The sequence below is a fragment of the Macrobrachium rosenbergii genome, chromosome 52 (assembly GCF_040412425.1).
Source record: "Macrobrachium rosenbergii isolate ZJJX-2024 chromosome 52, ASM4041242v1, whole genome shotgun sequence".
In the NCBI taxonomy this organism is placed as follows: domain Eukaryota; kingdom Metazoa; phylum Arthropoda; class Malacostraca; order Decapoda; family Palaemonidae; genus Macrobrachium; species Macrobrachium rosenbergii.
In genome coordinates, this window is record NC_089792.1 from 3,628,197 (window position 1) to 3,646,603 (window position 18,407).

At 36.9% G+C, this 18,407-nt stretch overlaps 1 protein-coding gene across 1 annotated transcript in view; it reads right to left on the minus strand.

Annotated features, from left to right (window-relative positions):
* Nucleotides 1–18,407, minus strand: part of LOC136833836 (muscle calcium channel subunit alpha-1-like) — a 698,390-nt gene that overhangs the window by 114,610 nt on the left and 565,373 nt on the right. The window contains 5 exon segments of the mRNA XM_067096136.1: nucleotides 1,010–1,139; nucleotides 10,529–10,664; nucleotides 15,096–15,193; nucleotides 16,713–16,804; nucleotides 17,609–17,706. Of these exon segments, the coding sequence (XP_066952237.1) occupies nucleotides 1,010–1,139; nucleotides 10,529–10,664; nucleotides 15,096–15,193; nucleotides 16,713–16,804; nucleotides 17,609–17,706 (554 nt within the window).

Sequence of the window (18,407 nt, forward strand, 5' to 3'; positions counted from 1 at the left end):
CAGGTATCGCTGTCTCTTGTTACAAACAGCATAAACATCTTACAACTAAAACTACATCGACACAGAAATGTAAAATGAGTCATAAAAACAATTCCTTTTAACTTAGTTACAAATTGAGGGGAGGGGAGAAGGGTAAGGTTTCTTTGGATCAGCTTAGGTCATGTAAAGTCATTTTACACAGGGTGACCTCACAGCAGGATGACCCCACAATAGGATGACCACACAACTGCTGCATGACAATTGTCGCATGAGAAAAATATATATTAGAACTGCACAGTGGTTTAAAATGAAATGATAATGAACCAGATGACACAGAAATAATATTCAAAAGTCGTTCGCATTCGAGTAAAATGGGACAAACCTCATATAAATAACAGAATTGTTAAGGGAATATCACCACTAGCTGTTAAAATATTCTATCTGAGCCTCTAAAGCAGCGTTAACTTACATTCTCACTGTTAAATAAGTTAGTTCATCTGAAAAAGTATATAAATTAAAAACATATTACATTTCGAAATTTTCTTCGTCTTTTAACAATTGTTGCTCAAACCTTTCTTCTTCGCTTCTACGGCAATGATCAACTTACAATCTCGTGCTTCTGTAATCTTTGTTAGAAGTTTTATCTTTGTTATAAAATTAATTTGATTTGATAATTTAAGAAAAAGGACTCATTTTCTTCCGACAAGCAGTTACTGAACAAAGTTAAGTTTTTGGAAATTAAGCCTAGGAAACTTTCACACCTGCATTTGCTTTAGGAGACAAACTCTTGAGGAAGACCAGCCAACGTTCACACTTGCATTTAAGTTGGGAAATAAACTCTTGGGGAACGAAGCCCAGCCAACATTCACACTTGCATTTACGTTGGGAAATACTGGAGAACGGAGCCAAGCAAACATTCACACTTGCATTTAAGTTGGGAAATACTCTTGAGGAACGAAGCCCAGCCAACATTCACACTTGCATTTGTGTTGAGAAAACTCTTAAGGATTGAAATCTCTTCTAAACTCACGGTATTACGCTGGGAGTCGGAGCGAAGAGGGTCCTCGGCCGCCAACATGCCGGACGAGATGAGAATGCAAACCAAGATGATGTTACTGAAGAGGCTGTGATTACACACCCAGTGACAAAAGACGCGAAATCTGTTCGGAAATCAAAGGACATCGTTTTAAAATTCGGGGGGAAAAAAAGCAGCAGTTTGGTGTCGTTCACTGCAGATGTAAGCATACTAAGTAGGAGTTTTCAGTGTGACACTTGGATAAACTAACACTCTTTTTTTAGCCCTGTCACTAATGGTCTAATGGTCTAACCATGAGAAATATTCACTTTAATATATCTGTCAAGGTTTATGAATGAATCATTCAGTAATCTAAGACTGCAAAATGAAACTCGTGAAGCTAAATAAATAATAAGATGAAATGAAAAGTACCAATGCTATTTTTATGATTTTGAATAGGGCTGTTTTCTCCAGCATTATGCAAAATCCACAGATTATTTATACGATATATATATATATATATATATATATATATATATATATATATATATATATATATATATATATAGAATCAGAATCTGGGGAGGGGCCTAAGGCAACCACCTGGTGAGGAACCTAAGAACCTTAGTGAACTTGAATTGTAATCTGTTCAGGGGTGAAAGACAAGCTTCTCCTCACGTTGCCCGGACGGTAGAATCTATAACCGAAGAGATTTGCAACATTGCAGGGCACTTTGCAAGATTAACCGGTGTAGCTTAAAGTAGAGAGCCAAACATGTGGAGGGAAAACAATATGATTTCTGAATAGCTCGTCAACTAATCTATTGGGGGTTGGGGGTAGAAATAAATGAATGGCAGGATGCCTCTGGTTTATACTGGAATCGATTTCGCGGTGGAACCTTCTTCGGTTGGACGGGGGGGCGGAGGGGAGGGCAATATTCGTGAATGAAATATAAATTGGGCGATGTCCTGCAACTGGAAAAACAAAAGTCTGTGATTTGCAGACCTAATTAAGAGACGAGTGATTAATCTGAGTAAGTTGAATAATCTTCTTTCAAAAAGAGGAAGCAATGATGACACAGATGCATGAAAAATAGGAACTCTCACTGCTGATAAAAAAGAAGGCATGGAAAAATCGTATACGCCTTGTAAGCATAAACTGGGCACGAGGCAGACATTACACAAATGCTAACATTTGGTGACATTTGTAAGGGAATACTCGAGACAGAGTCTTCACTTTTGCCACCCAAGTCTAATCTAGAGAAAAAATGTCGAAGTCCTACAAATAACACCAAATCACCTCTAATATGATGCACAAGGAGAGGCTAGACGTAGCAAAAAATATATAAGCTTCTACTTCATGACCACTTGCCTATTGTCTCATCGTAAGTGTATGAGTGCTATAGACATGTCATGAAGACTCAAGCTCCCAATTCAAAGTTTGATCAATTCATAGAAAACCTTTTTAATGCCCAAAATATTTCAAGACAACTTTCTAAGTAGATTTAGCTATCATCATCACTGTAGAAATATCTGCAAACACACTAGAAACTTAAAATTTCAAATCACTGAAAAATACATTGGTGAGCGAGTCTTCAATACATGTCATCTGTTTATTTATCTTCTAATGTTTTATAATGCTAAGCCCCCACTTAACACAAAAGTTTATCCACGACCAATCACTGACTAAATTAAGTCTTGTAGGTCACATCTTAGGACAAGTGTTTAAGTGGATTTATCACGAACAACACTATTTTATACATGATTACATGAAATGAAAGGGGCTCTTTCGCAACGTTAAAAGTGAACAGATTCTGAGGGCCAATAACAAATCTTTTTGATTCTTGATTTTGGGGAATAACGTATCTTTCGTGTGTTGGGAAGGAGTACCTAAGCTAACTGTCTTTTATTTTGGGTATGGATCACTGGGGTGAGAGAAATTCTCAGGGTGTCATTGTACATTCAGTCAAGGACTCTAAGTTTCTTAAACATGACTGGCAAAAGAAACCTATTTTTCTCTTGGCAAAATTACACGAACTCATATGTATATACTGATGCCGAGAAAGAAAAATGTGAGAATGAATCTATTCCTTTACTCGGGTTATGTCAACTGGAGATCAGTACTCAAGATTCCAGCTGGTCTTTTCCAGCACAGAATTTGTATTTTCTCTGAGTGACTTCTGGTCTTTTTCCAGCACAGAATTTGTATTTTCTCTGAGTGACTTCTGGTCTTTTTCCAGCACAGAATTTGTACTTTCTCTGAATGACTTCTGGTCTTTTTCCAGCACAGAATTTGTATTTTCTCTGAGTGACTTCTGGTCTTTTTCCAGCAGAGAATTTGTACTTTCTCTGAATGACTTCAGGTCTTTTTCTAAAATACAATTTGTATTTTCTCTGAATGACTTCCAAGTGATGTGTGGTTAGGCTATGACGAGCCACCAAAAGGTTTGACAATAGTTTGTGATAGACAAATCACAATTGTCTTGTCCCATGGCTTAATTTACATTAAGACTATTAAGACCAAAATGCAGCACTACAGATTAGCTCATGTAATGATCATCGGCACTTTGTGGTAACAATTTTCCCTCCTCACTTCTTAAAAAATATTTTTAAAAATATTTTGACGAGATGGAGGGATTTCAAATAACATACAAAATCACAGGTACAAGATTTGATAGTACTGACATTAATGATCTGACGAGAAAAAACTTGCTGCAAGGCAGAATTCAACGAAAAATCAAGAGTCTTACCAGAAGATATAAGGCTGCAGGGTACAAAACATGATTAGATTCTCGGAACCTGCCTACATTGCAGTTCCATGTCTCCAAATCAAGAATCTGTTCTTGCAGGCATCAGTGTTACCTCTGACTATGGCAGATTAAAAAGAAGCCAATTCATTTTAAGATAATATGTTTATCTTTGATGTCATCAGTGTTCCTCCAGACTTCCCTGTTTATTACAATACAGTTGTTTAGTTCTTCTTTTGGTCTATATTACAAAAAATATCGTGGAAATTCTCACCTAGATCCGTTTTGTTTGGGAGGATTGTGTTACCACATGTGGTCATTAGTCGAAAATTTAAAGACTTTTGAATAACAAAAGTTTTAGCTTCTGTGCCTAAAATCTTTGTTGCTAAACTTTTGCTCTCATCATCTGAATAATAATTATTTAGAGAAATAATCAACGTACCTTACCAATGGATTGGCAAGAGAACCCACTGGAGGATGCCACAGCAGAAGCAGTGTTTTCTTACACAGTAGCAGAATTAATCTCAGACAGTTTTTATAGAACATCTCCTGCTTTCTTTTGTGATAAACATAAGACGTGTTAGAGTCAGAGGAGCTTTTCTGACAAGCAAGCTATGAAACTGAGCTGAATGTCAAATGCTTTCAGAGCTGTCAGGTCTGGTGCACCTTACACAAAATGGCAAAACCTGAATTGGTATTCTTATCATTAGCTGGTAAACTCCTGTTGCAAGGGCGTGAATTATTGGAAAGCTATCGTTAGATATGGGCATAAGATCTCCATGGAAAAACTATTATTCAATGCCTTGGGTGTCCTTGCTCACTGTTAATAAGGTGTCGTTTTTTCTCAAGGTTTTCACCCTGGTTAATGAGTGCTTTCAACTGATAGCTTCTAGATCTTGGGAAATAGTTCCTGTTCCTGTTTCAGCTTCGTAAATATTTATACTAGAAATAAAAACGTTTGCTCAGCAGTAAACAAGATCAACTAATGATATCTGACGCCTTTTCAACATGAAGCTGGGTCAGTATACATTTTTGCACTTGGATACTCACATGTAAGGGGATTACTGGATGCCATTAAATCAGAGCAAATATAGACAATGCCCTTGTACTTCCGTAACTGTGTCTCGAATCATTATCAATAAAATCACTATACAAAATAACAATATTAACAAAATTCCATGAAGTTCATTTGAAACCTTCATCGTATCTGCCTATGTCAATGAAGAACTCTTTCAGTAAGACAATTTTACGGTAGAATCACAAGTAATCACTAAAACGCTGTTCAACATAAAACTTATGAAGGTTAGTTACCAACTACATAAAATCTTCTGCTGCCATCCTGAAAGTACATTAACCATGACAGGAATCAAATTTTCTTTGAATAGACTCTTTTAAACTACAGTATTCCTGAGGTTTGTCATTCCACTTTTTAACCATGGCCCTTTTAAGATATACATATATCATTAACCTTATGAAAACAATCAATATAACAGTTTGAAAATATTTTTTTCAGAAATTATACACCCCTATAATGACAGTCTGAAGATCCTATTCATTTTAGTTATATCAAGACTTTTTTTGCAGAGAAAAGACATTCTTGTGTCAATTTACTATTTTTTTTCAAGAGCTCCATAGCTAATCAACATGATGAAAATGTCATTAACACTGAATTCTGATCCCTACTAAAACTAATGGCAGGCATCAACCACATGAAACAAAATGCAGAAAAATACTTACATACCTGATAACAAAATTAGTGCTACTGCTAAATTCATTAAATCACGTTTACAACTACAGCAAGCACTAGTGCGACATTACCATTTTCTACACTAGGTGAGAGTCAATTCAGCATATGATCTCCTTAACAGTTCAAAAAAAACATACACTGAGGCTGTCATAAAAATTCCTTATATCTGGCACAGGAACTAAGTAAGGTGTTTCTAGGAAAGCTAGAAGGACAACACACTACGTCAAAATGTATGTACAATTTCCATCTTGACACTGGATCCAGGGAGTGAGGACCTTGGCTCTCCTGCGTTCCTCAGGAACTGGAGAGCGAAGGTTCCCAGCCCTGGATCCTTTTGTAAGTATGCCTCGAATGAATTTTTTTTAATCTGGAAATGTCCATCGACAAATCCCTTGGGGGGCACTTTCAGTCGAAGTGCTTATCCAGTAAGGATATCACAGCCAAACCACTCAGAGGCTCTACATACAACCTTCTGATAGTATGTGATGACGCTATTATTAACTCCAACATCTACTAATGTTGTTTTTCAATTGCAATCTGGAGGGTATACCACTCTTTCTGGTGATGAAAATAAATCCTTTGCAAGGAGAACAAGGAGCAAAATGATGACTTTCGTAGTCTTCTTAAACAAAGGCTCTAAAATGAAGACAAAGAATTTCCTGTGTCTGCTTATAGCTGAAAGATGCTGGGATTTTTCTTAAGGGGAGCAGTTTATTTAAGAGCATGAAAGCACAAACTGGCTTCCATTCTCGGGAACATTTTTTTCCTTAGGTTCTACAAATAACCATTTTGATATTTTCATCTGACGCGAAACTAACAATGGTGTCAAAATTCGTAAGAATGTCAAGCTAAAAATCTAAAGAGCACTTTAGATCTACCATAAAGAGACAATATTAACATGTGGTTAAGGATTTATAAATCTTGGAGTGACTCATAAAATATCCCTTGGAGACAATATTTGACTAGTAAATCAATTAGAAATCCTTCCTCTCAAAACGAGAAAATAGCAGTGAAAGTTAAAAACTTCAAGTAAAATGAACACAAAAGACTTCAAAAAGAATAAAAAAAAAATCTCAATATCTTCCTCTGCAGTAATGTTAATCTTTAAATTCTCTGAATGATTAATGATGATTTATGTTTTTAAGCTATGACTACTTCATATTCGTAAAAAAAATGTTTGTCGACTAAGCATGTAACTTTTAAAAGCCACAAGAGAATTCCAGAGACTTGTAAGTGAGAAAAACTAGAATTTTTCCAAAGACTTGCAATCAATGTCCAGTATATAATGATCCTGTCAGCCACCAGAACCTTGGTGCTTGACCTATCCTGGCCTCCTCCTGCTCTTCTGTATCTGCTCAAGAAAAATACTTTGCTAGCTAGATGTTCCCACCACACACAAAGGAACATTCCCATTTGATAAATAGAAAGGAAGCAGATGTTCTTCTCTTTGCATTATCTTTTAGCATGTTACTAGGCTTACTTGCTTTTAAAACACTGTGCCTGTAAATACAAGGTCTAAAAGTAAAGTCACCTAATACATTAAGCTCTGGTTGTATGGAGGAGGTGAAGGGCAGTTTACATTCTTTAAGTCTGCACCAAGTATGAGTTCTAAAGACTATCTAGATGCAACACACAGAATACTCCTATCAAATTACTCAGATACAACTTACAGTGGCTCTTTATAGTCAAATTTCTTAATTTTATCCAGATGAAAATATCAAATATAGATTTAACACCGTCGTATAGTGAACACTGCACAAATGGTTTAGATATACAAAATCTTAGGGGGAACAGTTCGTGGGGTTTATCAACCATATTTTACCACTACAGCTAAAAAAGGTAGTTATTATCTGTAAGAGTAACACCATTAATCATTGCATATTCTTTGTCTTCTCACAACTTGTAACAAGTTGCCACAATTTGTAATATAATAGAAAAATGACAAGTTAAACTGTAGTAATGAAAGGCAGACAAAGTACAGGTGTTCCCAAAAACGTGTCCTAATTCGGCCCACATGTTGTAAGGTGAAAAGTCTGCCGTCACAGAGCAGAGTAAGGTATGGGGTCTGGTTCACTGAACTCCAGGGTACAGCAGGACCCTTGGTCAAAGGCATATCTACATTAAGAGTGCTTCTATCTAATGTCATTCTTCAACAATCACGTATTAACAGTTACAGTTTGCAGTCTCTAGTAGAGTGAATCAGACCAACCCCCCTCAGGAGAGGTTTATTGAAATTATTTTCAAATATTTCATCTTGAATCTGGTGAGTCAGTGGATCAATTTTCCAAAATGAACAGCTGAGCAGAATCAGTGTTCCTATTTTGAAAAATCATTTGTGTGCACAGATCATGATAAATTCTTCCAAAATTAAATTACATAGTCCTCTCTATGAGGTCTGCTATGGATACTATACAAAGTGAGCCAGTGTGGCAGAGAGTAATAATGAATGAGATAGTTTAAGTGGTGTATTTTTTTTATGCAAGTTCAAGGTGATTTCGAATTTTTGTCAAAAGTTCATGTCACCATAGCAGAGGATGCTATGCATATTTTCTTTTGGCGAAAAAATATGAAGATGGAATAGCCTACTGGGTGGAATCCACACTGAAGGCAGAAGGACTAATCTACGACATTGGCACAATGCCCAATGAGTACAACCGGCAGCACCCACGAATAGTTCTATACCAAGACAAGAAATGATGGATGATAACCGAGTCCTACAAACTTATTAATTTTGGTCCTTCTCCTGTCATCTCTTAAAAGCATTGGTTGAATTCCTTCTTTCTTAAAAAAAAAAAAAAATTTTGACATACATTAGTTCAAAGTTTTGATTTTCAAAAAAATTCTCAGCAGTGTCACCAGGTGGTTTTTACTGCCTGAAATTTTTTTTTAGAATTCGTGACTACTCTCCTGCAACGAGTCTTAATAAATTCGTCATTGAAGCAGTAACACATATAATCTGAACAGGCTGAAGGCAGTTTACTTTTATGAAAGTTATTCCAAGAAGTAAATTTATAGTACGACCTTTACTGAGTAACCGCATCACTGGGGTACTGTATACTTTTCGTCACAAGGAAATTAAGGTGACACTCAAAGTGGCTTCTAGATAGTTATCAACTATGATTTGAATGAAGTGAAACGAAAAATATAACCACTTCTCAGTCACAATCAAAACGACAGAAAACAAATTCAAGTGTATGAAACTGCCCATTTTAACAAGTATTTTACACCCAAAAGCAAACTCTTCAACAGGCCAACCAATGCATTTCAGTACCATGACATACCTTTGAAGAGACCAGTACAACTTGAAAAGAGTGAATTCACTACGAATGACTTGCAAGGATAAAAGAAAGCTACTTTTAGAGAAATTTCTCTCAAGATTTCTGTTATCAAGCCACAAGTCTTTCTTGGTGGCAAATTTGTTATTCTTGAGTGCTCACCTATGCTCATCTGTGTGTGGATACTTTCTGCTTATGTGGAGAGTTTTGAGATCGGGTACAGAATTTTCCATAATCAAGTTCAAGTGACGTTACTAATCCACCTGAAGTAAAACAAGTGCTTGTGTTGTTTTCAAATGGTAATCACAGTTACTAGAATTGACTCCAGAAAACGCCTCAATACTCTTCAGTGATAGTTTTTTTTTTCAGAGCAAAGCTATTTCATAATAACATATCTCGGACAGTTTCCAAAATGCACCATATCTAAGCAACCAACTTCTCCAAGCTCCATTACAGGACAAAAAGCTTTACATACTCTAGAAATCTGTGTACAGTGCAAAGATATATCAAGTCACCTGTAAGAAAATATATTCAGCCAATGGCTCTTGGAAACTAGCTACAAAACTTACTTTCATCATCAACATACAAGGATGATACATGAGAACAGGACTGTTCAATTCTGACCACAGCTCCAAAATCAGATTGTGTTAATCATTCAAGATTTAGAATATTCCAAGTTCATTAACATTCTAATGGTCTACCCACAGATATGTAAGTGGGAGGTATCTTCATTTAAATGAATGTGACTACTGAACTGACTTTACAAGTTAATCTTCAAAAAAAGGACAAAGTTAGTTTCTGGGCACTGATGCTTCAGTCCTACGATGCAAGCTGGCCTTCTGAGCATGGCCACCAACCCATGAAAAAACTGGAGATTAGTTATCAGCTTTTAACAAAAGTATTTTTCATGACAGCTGATTTGAAGAATCCTGTTTCCAAAAATACTTAGGAAAGTTTTCCTCACAAGATGCAGTCGCGACCATAAACATTGAAAATGTGTGTCATGAGCGCAAGCAGTTTTCCTTGAATGAATGCAAGATCTAGACAAAAGCATACAATGTTTTGAGCAGTATCCACACACAGAACATGAGGGGCAATGCTGCTGGTCAAATCTCCATCCTCAAAACTGTATATTGTTTACCACACGAAACACCCATCATTTCAGCACACGCAGTATATGGTAGATAATACAGTAGTTACAGAAGTAGCAGTATTTTAGAGGAGATAGGGGTCTAAGATCACCTGTTCGTATGAGTAAAAATGAAGAAAGAGGTGTATTTTGGAATGGGCTGTAGTTTAGTAGCACTGCTTTCGTTTTGGGGAGATCTTCGGCCTTGAACCATTTCCCCTGCTTCACCCTCTATGCCTTCGTACTCCCCTTCTAGAAAAAGAACGGCGGAAATGCGACCTTTAAGGATTAATTCAGACAGCAGGAGCCTGTACATGGTACACATGAAGAAGGAACTTGCATCGTTCCTTCGAGGGTGACGGGTCAAACCCCATCACCACCAGCCGCGACGGCGAACCTCGTTTTCTCTGAGCTGTGGAAGTCTGAGCTATCGCTCGAGGCGCATTCCGAAGATCTTCCTCCACGCAACTGTGTTAACTGGTTCAATACAAACGCCATCTGAGCAACTGAACGAAACGCGACCTCAGCGAACGCTCGGACTTCCACCAAGCAACGCCCTTTGCATAGAGGATAATGTTGAGAGTGATGAATTTATGCTTGGGTGTATGTGCCCAGTGCCTGCAGCACGCAAACATACCTGTTGGTGTGTGAGAAAATAAAAAAGCTGGAGAACGGGGGCAATGGCTTGATTTTCCTGGCGGTACTGTCTTGTGACATACGGCGGGGGCGCGCTCCTACAGGTCGATCCTCGCCATCCTCTTCTCCTTCTTCGTCTGTAACACACCAGCAGCCAAGGAGGTGAGGACAGGTATAGGGAGTGCCCTAACCAGCAAGATACTAGCTAGGAGGAATTGCCAACGTTAGTGGCTAGCCAGGGTTTTAAAGACAGGGAGACGAAGTCATTGGTCAAGGAATGTAGGAAGACATGAGGAAGGACTGATCAAAATGTGACAGGGAATACAATGAAACAGGGAAATTATGAAAAGAGTAAATCATGGAGGCCTGCCATAAAAATGAAAGGGAAACTAGAAGGGCCAGTAAATGATAATTTGCTGGCTGCGATAGTCAGTTTGTTACATAGTGAAGTGAGCTAAGAAAAATTCTAAAGGTACTGCTAGAGAAATCTATGGAGACACAAAACAGAAGAGTAAGAAAAACCTGTGGATGTTGTTATGCAACTACTGTAGTATATGACCTTGAATTATTACAGGTTGAGAAGATACAGGACTCTGAACAAGACAGATGTTATGGCAACGTTCATCTCCCTAACTAGACAAAATCTGGTGGTTAGTGACAAGTCTACAGTACATCGCATTAGTTAGTTCAAACACATTCTCAAGGTCACGGAAAAAGTATCAAAAAAGGATATTTACAGTGGAAAGTGAAGCTCTTGTGGGATTCCCAAACAGAAGCGACGGATTTATAAAGCTGAAAGAGGCGAGAGCCACACACAAGGATAAATTTATCAGAAAGTTGCAGCCATTTCTCTCGAAAACTTCAGCACCTGGCCCATTGGTGGCAAAATATTAGCAATATATTTATTTTTTATTTCAGTCCAGTAATTCTGAATAACATCAAGTAAAAGACCTCGTATAGAAGTCTAGAAGTGATTGAAAAACAGTCGTGCTCAATTTCATGAATTCGGGAGAGATGGCTTGTAAATACCAGAAACACATTGATCATTATTTTTTAGGGAAGATTACAAGACACAAAACATTATCTCTGAAAACCACTTAGTTGTTATGACAAAAACTCCTTGCATTTTGAATCTAATACAAAAAGTACATTATTCTTGTCTAGGGCTACAATATAAAAAAAAAAAAAAATTGACCACTGCCACTCTAGAGATTTTTGGTACCATCTGTGGTATATCGGATCGCAGGTCATGAGGAGGTCACCAGTTCAATCTTATGATCTTTTCCAAGTTCCAGTATCTCAAAAGGTTTGAGGAATACCCTTCCTTGAAGAGGGACATATCAGAGAGCACTCAGTGAAAGTGCAAAAGACAAAGAATGATGTTCTTTGAGTTTTTTCAACAACAGCTAAAATATTAGAGTATGTTTGATCACCAATTACAGTTAACATAGTTAACTCACTAAAATTAACATAGTTAACTCATTAATACTTTTAACAAACTAGTGTCATGACTTCAATTTTGTAATGACTATGGAACAACAGGTATTCCTCAAGTCCATATGGGCTATCATTATGCAATGGCCAATCGACATACAAATATTTATACATGATTACCCAGTTTCTCTAGAAATATGCGATTAACTGAATACCGTTTATAATTTGTGACAAATGCCCATTTAGGTAAGGAAACAGATATACCACTGATATAATGGGCAAAGTGCCCACAGTAACCAACAGAATAACGTATACTTTTAAAGAACACCAATGACAAATGGAATGTTCCTACACTGATTATTATAAATTGACACATCAACACAGTGTAGTTAACAATGTCTTAAGTTTAAAATTGTAAATTTTGAATTCCACTACAACATTACAACATATACAAAGCTCGCAAGGGCAAAAAAGATGGTGGATTTTATGGGAAGACTTGCAGTATAACTCAGGCTACAAAACAAAGCAAATTAAGAAAGAAAAGATCGTGACAACGCTGGGAATTGACGCTACAGGTGGACTGAAAACCGTCCGTTCCAGTCCTCAAGGACGAATTCTGGTCAGGCGTTTTTCCTTTCTATAAAGTGTAACAAACGAGAAAGTAAAAGAGAAAGCTTTCTAATCTAACAGCCAGGGTTAAACAGATGAAATACCACTAGGACCTTCCTGCGCAGGAGGTGCAAAAATTAAAGTGAGGGTTAAGCGTCTGGAAAATACTAACCGATGATGTAGTGGCCATCGAAAGCAAAATTCAGTCTAACGAAAAGTCTATTGAGGGGCACCTCTCAATGTAAAAAAAAAACCAGCGCGTAAAAATAACATATACAAGCGATTAAATCAAGCAGTTATTAAAAAAAAAGCGTTAGTACAATACATAACTATATCAGTAATGCACTAAATCACATGAGGTTATAGACATTGCCTGTAGCTGTGAACCAAGTTCTCAGAGGGGGGGAAAAATGGCAGTAGGCCTATGGCACAAAGGAACTGAACCATAGCGTTTGCTTTGAATAATTATGCATTTGTGTAAGAGGAATCACGCGTACCTAAATGAATTTTATTAACTCTTTCGTCATGGCAATTATCAGCCAAAAATGAAATTTTTCACAATAGCTTTCAAAAAAAAATGGAAGATGGTTTTGCTGAAATGAAACTTGCCAAAATAGCATCCTAGGCCCAAGTTCCTCTGTTCATAGTGCTGCTTCATAGAGTAAGTATAATGGAGCAAAATCCCCTTGTATTAAACTACTCGGTTACATGTCCAAAATATTTCTGACTGTGAGTAGGTTAATACCAAGCTTGTATTAAGAGTAATCTCAACTTCAGACAGTTATGCTGACAGTATTTTGCGTAAATGGTTACATTAGTACACAAGAAACGAAACTTTCCAATTTATACCCAGAAGGTTAACAGAGAAATTACATTGCTATTCTGTACATTCAATAGAGCGGAGTGCAATATCAACCAATTATTTACTTTTTTTGTGAAGAAATAGATACAAAATCCCAATATACACAGTCTACAAATGATGTGTGTCAGATCACACTGTAAAATGCAATGCTGAAGAATGCATCTGAGAGATATTTCTCAAGTTCATAGTAAAAATTCAATACATGGAATACAAAGATACTGAAACGTTGAAATACCACTGGGTTAATGATGAGATCATTCCAAACACTTAAAAAAAAAGACGCAGAGACGAAAAGTAACATAATATATGAACTCCCCAACAGACAGAATGATCGTTTCTACATAAACTGATAAAAAAAAACTTTTGCTCCAACTGGAATATTACTTAATACACACAAAAACTTGTGCATTCCTGTATTATTGTTTGGGTCAGATTACTGACGCAAGCCTCGCCTTTTAGATGGAATTCCCACGATTTCATTGACAATAATGTCATCCCTTCCGGGTAAAACGGAACAGCACTTGACACAGCAAACATCCTGAACTGGAAAAATGGCTTGCATGAACAATCTGACCCAGGGATAAAAGACAGAAAACCGCTGATGCTGAAAACCATTCAAAGACCAATGAAGAAGACTTCATCGGAGCTGTGAGGATTTCAGTCTAACGGCAATTAGGGCATAAACAATGGACAGTTTAAAATGGTGAGAGAGAGAGAGAGAGAGAGAGAGAGAGAGAGAGAGAGAGAGAGAGAGAGAGAGAGAGAGAGAGAAGACACTGACAAGATATAAATAAATTCTGAATCTGATGAAGAGTGGTTGTCAAACAGTGCGAGATCCTGCCCATTGGGAATGACGTTGCGTTCAAGGCGCATTGTGAAAAAAATATCGAAACTTTTTGAATTACATTTACTTATGTCATAACAATGAGCAGGATAAGCAGTTCTCTGCTGCGAGAAGAGAGAGAGAGAGAGAGAGAGAGGGTGTGGGTCGAGGACATTAAGCTTAATGATGTCAAAGGCTTTAGAAACATTGACAGAACTGAAAAGACCCAGAATGTTCATAAAAAAAAAACATTGAAAATACAAGAGATATTCTAAAAAAAATGCTTTTTAACCAGGCTCTCTAAAGATGGGAACAAGAACAACTGCATAAAAAACCTGATCACAAATGTGATTTTACATTAAATATCTATCTTTGTCCAGACGGAAAAGGAGAAAAAAAAAAATATTTGAAACCATACTAGTTTTTGAAAATTAGATTAAAAGTCATCATGAAATGGAATAAATTTAAAATAGCTTCAAATTTTATTTCTCAAAAAATTACTCTAATTCAGATATAGCACACAAATCTATGAAGTCATATATTATAATATATATATATATATATATATATATATATATATATATATATATATATATATATATATATATATATATATATATGCATACAGACATATATGTATGTGTACAAATATATACATATATATTATGTATTTCTCTAATCTATTAATTGTAATATTTCTTCCTAGGATGACAATACTTGAAAGAGAAAAACCTACATCATAAGAATAAGACTGAACTGACCTGATCCGAAAACAAATTGATTTACAATGAGAAACGACAAAAAAAAAAACAATAAAAAGATAAAACAGACTGATCTCACCTTCTCCCAAGTCTTCGCCCGCGTAATCATCATATTTTTCCTCAGGGACGTCGTCCAGTTCTATGTGGACTTTTGTATGGCTTGCCGTATCTCCATCCCTGAAACAACATTAAATGACGTCAGTCAGAATCTAGAAAGTCGATGGGAAATTGCATTGTGAACAAAAAAACAACGACAATAAATTGCATGAACCGGAATTTAAAATGTCAACAAGAAATTGCATTGTAAACTAACATACAATGAATTATGTGAATCAGAATCTAGAATGTTGATGGGATATTGTATTGCAAACGAAAAACCAATAAATTACATGAATAAAAATTTAAAATGTCAATTGGAAATTGCACTGCAAACAAAGAACCAATAAATTGCGTGAACCAAAATTTAATGTGTCAACAGGAAATTGCAATGTAATTAAATGTCAACAGGAAAATGCATTGCAAAAAAACAGACATTAAATTGTGCGAATCAGAATTTAAAATGTCAATTGGAAATTGCATTGCAAACAAAGAACCAATAAATTGCATGAATAAAAATTTAAAATGTCAACAGGAAATTGCACTGTAATTAAATGTCAACAGGAAATTGCATTGCAAATAAACAGACAATAAATTGCATGAACCATAATTTAAAATGTCAACAGGGAATTGCATTGTAAATAAACAGACAATAAATTGCATGAACCATAATTTAAAATGTCAACAGGGAATTGCACTGTAGGCAAACAACACAGCTGACCTTGAAATTTCGTTGCAAACAAACAATGGACCGTAAACTTGAAATTACAAATTACATTGCAACCCCTCCAAAAAATGTAAACAACAAATATCTGTGCCGTAAATACCAAATTACGCTGTAAGAAAAATGATTAAACATGAAATTACACTGCAACCTAAAAATAAAATGTAAACAAAAAATTAACACCTTGTAAACACGAAACCAAAGATTATGCTGTCAATCATAAATCCCAGATCTCACATTTTGATTAGTGGCGGTTGTGTTCCGTTTGTTTCCCATATTCAGCCGACAGGAAAAGGGTCCTTATCTTTTCATAAATTGTAATTTGGTAGTCAATCTATTGGATTTAGACTTTCCGCGTTTTAAGACTTAGCCTTCAGACCTAGGCCTAAGTTTTAAATCTTTTACTTCAATACCTTACCTATTATATGGGGCAGAAACTTGGGCACTCAAGAGGAAAGAGGAGGGACTGTTGGAAAGAACAGGGATGAGGATGGTGAGATGGAATGCTGGAATATCACTACTGGAAAGGAAGGATAATTAAGATATAAGAAGAACGTGTGGTATATGTAACGTAAAGAAGGCAAGGGAAGCTCGCCTGAGATACTGTGGCCATGTGATTAGATGAGAGGAGGTGGAACCAATCAAGAGGGCCAAGAACATGCCAGTGATGGGTAGGAGGAGGAGGAGGAGGAGGAATGTGGGGCATCAGCAGATCAGATGGATGATGTTGTGAGGAGGGGTATGGGTGAGGTGGGACTTGGGGAAGAAGATGCAAAGAATAGAAATAGATGGAGAAAGTCGACTCGAGCGGCCGACCCTGCTATACAGTGGGACTAATGAGGTCGGAAGAAGAAGACGACGACTCAAGTATCTTACCTCAATGCAATGTGGTTGAGAGCAGTTTTTTCCTCTCCTTCTTCACCTCCCTCTTCTATCTTCTCCCCTTCCCCACCTTCGCCTCCTTCTCCCTGTAAAAGTAAGCATCATAGAAATATATTTCCATAACAAAATTGGTTACACATCTACACCAATATTTCTGTTCTTTACAAGTAATACATTGAAATATAGCATTTAGGCTGGGAACTTTGAGGTCTTTCAGCAATGAAAATAATAATGCTGAAACAATTGTTAGGAGACGGGTGGAAAGTAAGATGGAAGAAAGAGAATATGAACGGAGGTATAGTAATAGGGATGAAAGGCGTTGCAGCTAAAGCCCAAGAGGACGCTGCAAAGGACGTCAGGTGATGCTTAGTGTGCCGTGTGAGGTGCACTGACGGCTCTACGCCCTCACGGGATAAAAGTAATACACAGATCGGGATTAAATATACTTTTTTTTCTATATTACAGTCATAGTTCCTGATAGGAGGATTTTCTTTCAGCTTCTAAACTAAACCTCAAGGTTGCTCAAAACTGGAGGGGTTCCAGGATACCTCCCTGTGGAACCTCCCCTTCCAAGGCGAGTAAAAGAATTCTTTTTTCTTTATCACAGTCATAGTTCCAGATAGGAGGATTTTCTTTCAGCTTCTAAACTAAACCTGAAGGTTGCTAAAAACTGGAGGGGTTCCAGGATACCTCCCTGTGGAACCTCCCCTTCCAAGGCGAGTAAAAGAATTCTTTTTTTCTTTATCACAGTCATAGTTCCAGATAGGAGGATTTTCTTTCAGCTTCTAAACTAAACCTGAAGGTTGCTAAAAACTGGAGGGGTTCCAGGATACCCCCGTGTGAAACCTCCCCGTCAAAGTGGGAGTAAAAGAACTCTTAAGGGATCTTACCTCCTCTCCTTCCTTGCCTTCCTCTTCAGCATCACCCAGAGCATCTGCATCAGCCAAGTTGTCGACAGCGATAGCCAAGAAGACATTCAGCAGGATATCTGAGAGCCAAGGTTAAGGAAGAACTGTTTTTCTCAAATCACAAAAAAAAAAGGAAGAACAAGAGGGTTGGCCAACCATGTCATCTATATAACAACTGCACCTCCAGTGGTTCTAGTGCATCGAATGGGCTGTGTTTCATTACACTACGTCGATCCACAATCTTGCTTCAAAAATTTGTGGTAACGCTAAGGATTGGGCTAAAATAATTTGAACGTCGGGAACCAGCCATACTGTTTTTCTTAATTATGCTTCTAGTGATGTGATTTGATAATGAAATCAAAACCATTTCGAAAACAACACTGAGTGATGCTAAGGGAATGCATAAAAAAATAATAAAATATTTTGTTTCTTCAGTTCGTGAGTGTCATTCACAGAAGTTTAAAACAAATCAGCAAACAAGCACAGAGATAACAGTAGATTTTGTTTATCTAATTAAACTGAAGCAGTCACAAGTATATTCAAGACTGGCACGCTTGATTACTGATAATACATAAGCAAATTAACATACAGCAAATCCAGTGTATTAAGTGGCTGTTCAAACTTAATATCATACAGTTATGTGAAAGTTCTACAAATCTGCGGCATTCCAAACGGAAACTGTTGGTAGAAAGTTGTATTTACCGAACCGATATTACAGTTCTATGGAAGCAAAACAATGGGTCAAGTAGCCTTGAAAAGTCGTCAGTGTGATTCCTTAAAT